Genomic DNA, 5,020 nt, shown 5'->3' with positions numbered 1-5,020 from the left:
TTTTTTTTTTTTTTTTTTTTTGCTTCTATTCTATCTATTCCTATTTATAACCCATTTGAAACAGTTTTGATTTCCCTTAGGAAATATTTGAAAATACTTCCTTTTTTTTGTCGTTCAGTTTTTTTTTTTTGTTAATATAAAACCGATTAACTAAACTGAATAAGTAAGTGTTAAAATATAATTTTAATGTTATCAAAAAAGAATGCATGAATAATTCATATATCAGTTACTACAAATCGTTTAAATACATTAATTAGAATATTTTTAAATGTTTTAATTAATCTCATCTATTCATATTCTATGCTAGGAATCTAAGAATATTTTAAATCTCAAAATTAATCAAATATTTTGGCTATAATAGAAAAATGAGGAAGGAAGAAAGTGGACAATGGTCAGTTATAATAGCTAATTCCATAGCTATCATATATTTCAATTAAACTTCTTGACTTTTATTGCTTATGTCGTAATGACAAAATCAAATGACACATAAGCTTCCATTAATTGTTTTAATTGAATAAATGTATTTCTTCTTTTATTGCTTACATTTCTATCCTCTAAGAGGATGAATAAGAGCATTGTCCTTCCTTTATCTTCTTTATTTCCAGAAATTTACCATTGGTAATCTTTCAAAGAAACTTTTCAAGTTAATCAAGTTAGAGTAAGTAATTACGGTTCACGTATCACGTAATATATCACGTGAACCATAATTACTTTTTCTTTTTTTTGTCTCATACATTTTAGGCTTTCTAAGATCTTTGAACTGTATCTTTTAACTTTGATAGGGGATAAAAAGAAGAAAGTAATTAGTTAAAAATTTGGTTTACTTTTAAAGCAAAATTTTTTCCTTTCTCTCTTTCAGCATTATCAATTTATTTTACGTGTACATTCACGTGATTCCTTTTAATGTAATTTTTTTATTTCACGTTTTTTTTCCTCTCAGCTGATACATTTTATTACCAAATAAAATTCGAATTAAAAAAAGTGTTGAAAAAATTCGATAAATATAAAATGATATTTTGTATGGAACAATTAAAATACATTGTGAAATTTTCAATAACAATGATATTATTGGGAATTTTGATAAAAAAATTTAAAATAAAAATGTTTTAATTTCGATAAATTCAAAATATCGGTTGAATCTGAAATATGTCAATTGAACTAGAAAAACTGGAATTAAAATATGAAAGAATCTTTTTTTTTTATAATTTAAATTATAGATGAAATTGAATTAAAAAATGTTAATTATCTTAATTTGAAGTCATACTTCCTCAAATATATTATTAACTTTCAATTAACTTTTATCCATTCATAGAAAAAAAAAAGGAAAGAAAAAAGTTGGAGTAATAATCAATCTCATTTACAATTAAAAAATGAATTAATAGGAAAAATACTTTATTCTCCTTTCTTCTTTTTAATTCCATATTTCCTTTATATGCATATTTTGCATTTTTCATTTGCATACTTTACGTTACTCCTTTGACATGTCACTTTTCCATGTCTCATTCCTAAAATAGTTTAATTAATGGTAATGGAAATACAATGTTCGTTTATCGATGTATGCATCATTCTCGATTAGACAAAAATATTTCTCGAAGTAAATTTAAATGATGATAAATAATGGAATATTATCATGCAATTATTATTATTCCTTGCTCTTTCATTTATAATTTAATCATAAATCATCGTTTATGCTTAATAATTAATTTCCTTTGATTAATTTCAAATTTTTTCTTATATTTTAAATTTCATAATTTTAACAATGAAAGTTTTGTGAAATTTTCTGGTAAAAATGATTTGCTTAAAAATTTGAAAATTTATTAATAGTAGCTTAATTATTTTCTATTGATTTTATCGAATTCATCTGTTTTCGTTTCATTCTTTTTTGTATTTTACAACTTAGCTTATAATATATAGCTGAATTGAATTAAAATTTTATTGGATAAACATGCAAATGTTGCTATTTTTAAGGAATAATTTATAGTTTTTATAAATTTTAAACTAAGCTTATGATAATTCAGTTCAATTTTCATAGTAAAAGTTAAAATTTACTTCCATTTTTCATAGCCTAAGGCTAGTTATTTCACATGGGAATTTATCTATAATGAAAGTTTGCTAGATACTAAAGCTAAAAGAAAGCCATTTGCATAATAGCTAACTAGCAAGTCTGTAATAGCAGTATTAATGCGACACACATTGTGGATTCAATGCTAGTTGTTGCTAATGAAGTTAAGCATCGATCTCGTAGCATTAAATTGATGGCTATTTAAAGCTTTTTAAAATAAGTGTTAGAAAATGGACAATGAATGTAGCATTAATAAGTGTAATAAAATTAATCAGAATTTATTTTTCATTTATATCTTTTTCTTTTTTTCCTTCTTTATCATTTTATTTTAATAAAAATTCGCATTTTAAATGAAATAAAATAAAATTCGAATTGAATTAAAATTTGTTTTCGAAATTTTTGCGCAAATGTCTATTTTCTTTTGCACTTTTATTTTAATAAAAATTCGCATTTTAAATAAAATAAAATAGAATTTTAATTGAATTAAAATTTGTTTTCGAAATTTTTGCATAAATACCTATACAATGAAATATGTTTTCTTGTACATCTAATCAAACAGTACATTTGATTATTGTAATTTAAGATAGGAAAAAAATATAGACAGATAAAATATCAAACAGTATAAGAAATTAAATGAAACATTTATTATCACAAAAAAAAAGATTAAATACTATCAATTAACTGATAAAGTTTGATGCTACAAAAATAACATTTAATGTTATCAAATTTTATCAATCGTTTAATACTGATAATAAACGATGTTACCGAATTTTACCAATCGTTCACAATTGATAACAAATACAATGAATGATTGAAAATTAGTAATTGTAAAATTTGATTTAATACTATTATTAATTAAAAATAGTTTGCATAAAAATGATAATAACTTTTTTTTTCTTTTTTTTCAATTTTTGACTTTTATTTATTTTTTTTTGATTTCTTTTTTCTGTTACAATCGTATTTTTTTTCTTTTTTTTTTGTAAAACTTCTCCTTTATTATTATTTTTTTCTTTTTTCATCTATATAAAAGATCATTTTATCATCTTTACCTTTAAAAACTATTTCCTATCTCTTTCTCTTCTTTTCTTTCTCGTTTTCTTTTTTTTGATCATATTATTCACCGAACATTGTCACATAAACCATCCTTGAATACTATTATATACATTCATTCATTCTATCCTTTTCATTTCTACCTTTACTTCCTACCAACTTTCTCTTAATAAATTAAATCTTTTTAAATTAATTTTACTTTTAATAATTTTATTATTTTTTTAAAATTTATTTTATTTTTTCCACTTTCTCTTTCTCTCTTTTCCCTACCTCTCTCTCTCTCTCTCTCTTTCTATCCACCTCTCTCTCTCTTTTTTTCGCCTTTCTTATACTAATACTATTTGAAAAATTTTGTGAAATTTACTATTTCATTATTATTATGTGTATGAAATTTAAAATAAAATAAAAAAAAATTTCATAACAAAAAAGGAAACAAAAAATTAATTTTATTTGATGCAATTAATTTTGTTTTTCTATTTTTAATAATTAATTATATATTATTTTTTTTTTTTTTTAAACACAAAATACAATAATATTAGTCTTTTAGGTTATTCATTGCAAACAGCAACTACAACTACAACGACAACATCATCTAAACTTACATCACCAAAAGCATCAGCACTTCGTGCTCCTGTTATACGTGTTCATCCACCAACGATTAAAACATCTGGGTATTGCTATAATTTAAACTTTTTTAATTTTATAATATATTTTAAATTACAATTCTAAAATAATTTGTTTTATTAATTTTACAATTTAACATTTAATTTATTCATATTTTAATTTTTTTCAAAAAAATAGCGCTTAATTTATATTTTAACTTTAATCAGTTTTCTTTCTTTTTTTTTTTATTTAAATGATAATATGTTTAAATGAATTTAAAATTGTAATTTTAAATTATAAAATTTATCATTCTTGCTTGGATATTTTGAAAAATAGCTCAAATTTAGTTTGATTTTAAAATATTATACGAAAGTCAATCGATGATAGCACTTTCAGATTGAATAATAATGAGCAGTCAAGACCATCATCTCGAAGTAGTTCGTTAGCTAGTTCCGGAACATATACCTCAACACCATCAACTATTAGTACAGCTCCTTCAACTTCAGCATCAAGCAGTATCACCGATACAACTAATAGCAATCAAAAAATGCTTAAAATTAAATTTTTTGGCGGAAATAAAGATAAAGTTCGTTTGGCTTTTTTTTTTTAATCAAAATTTTTTAATTAGCCGATTTTAAAATATATGTTGGATAGTTGTTAAAATTCATATTAAACGAATAATTCCTTAAGTCAATTTTTCAAATGCGCAATGTAACTTGTGGTTTTCGCTTTCCTAATGATTAGAATATTGATCCTAATTAATTAATTAACCAATCATGATGTTTTTTTTTGAGTTTTAATTAATGCTTTTGTTTTTGCTTTCATTGTTATCATTTGGTCATTTCAATCTTATCATAATGCCAATATCGATTGGTCACTTTTATCTTATTTCGATATTGTTCATTTCTCGTCGCATTTTGCATAATTTAATGAAATATCGAAACTTGATTTTTAACTTATACCAATTTAAATACTATCATATTCAAAAGTAATGATGTGGAATGTATTTTTGAAAAAAAATCGTAAATTTGTGTCATTTAAAATTTTTAAATTTTAGAATTAAAAAAAAATGTGAATGTCTTTTATCATTTTTATCAAATACAAAAAAAAAAAAAAATAGAAATAATAAAATGGACAAATAAACGTCCCGAAATTGGTTCAATGATTTCAAGTTTTTATCATTTAAAATTGATGAAATATACATTTAATAAATGAATTTCAATCTGTGAAATATTTCTCTTATCGTTTTTTAAATTTTCCTTTTTTTTTTTTTNTTTTTTTCAAATTCCTTAAAACATAATGTAT

The 5,020-nt window shown here is 22.0% G+C and overlaps 1 protein-coding gene across 1 annotated transcript in view; it reads left to right on the top strand.

Moving 5' to 3' along the window:
- Positions 1 to 4,232: 4,232 nt before the first annotated feature.
- The window catches only part of LOAG_14112 (hypothetical protein), a gene marked incomplete at its 3' end in the record, with an annotated part of 3,130 nt that continues 2,342 nt past the window's right edge, over positions 4,233 to 5,020 (top strand). The window contains exon 1 of the mRNA XM_020448760.1: positions 4,233 to 4,301. Within this exon, the coding sequence (XP_020301120.1) occupies positions 4,263 to 4,301 (39 nt within the window). The 5' untranslated portion in view covers positions 4,233 to 4,262. The remainder of the gene's footprint in view (positions 4,302 to 5,020) is intronic.

The sequence above is a fragment of the Loa loa genome (assembly GCF_000183805.2).
Source record: "Loa loa unplaced genomic scaffold supercont3.275, whole genome shotgun sequence".
Taxonomy (NCBI): domain Eukaryota; kingdom Metazoa; phylum Nematoda; class Chromadorea; order Rhabditida; family Onchocercidae; genus Loa; species Loa loa.
The sequence above is the reverse complement of the archived record's forward strand: the minus strand, read 5'-3'. Positions and strand labels throughout refer to the sequence as shown.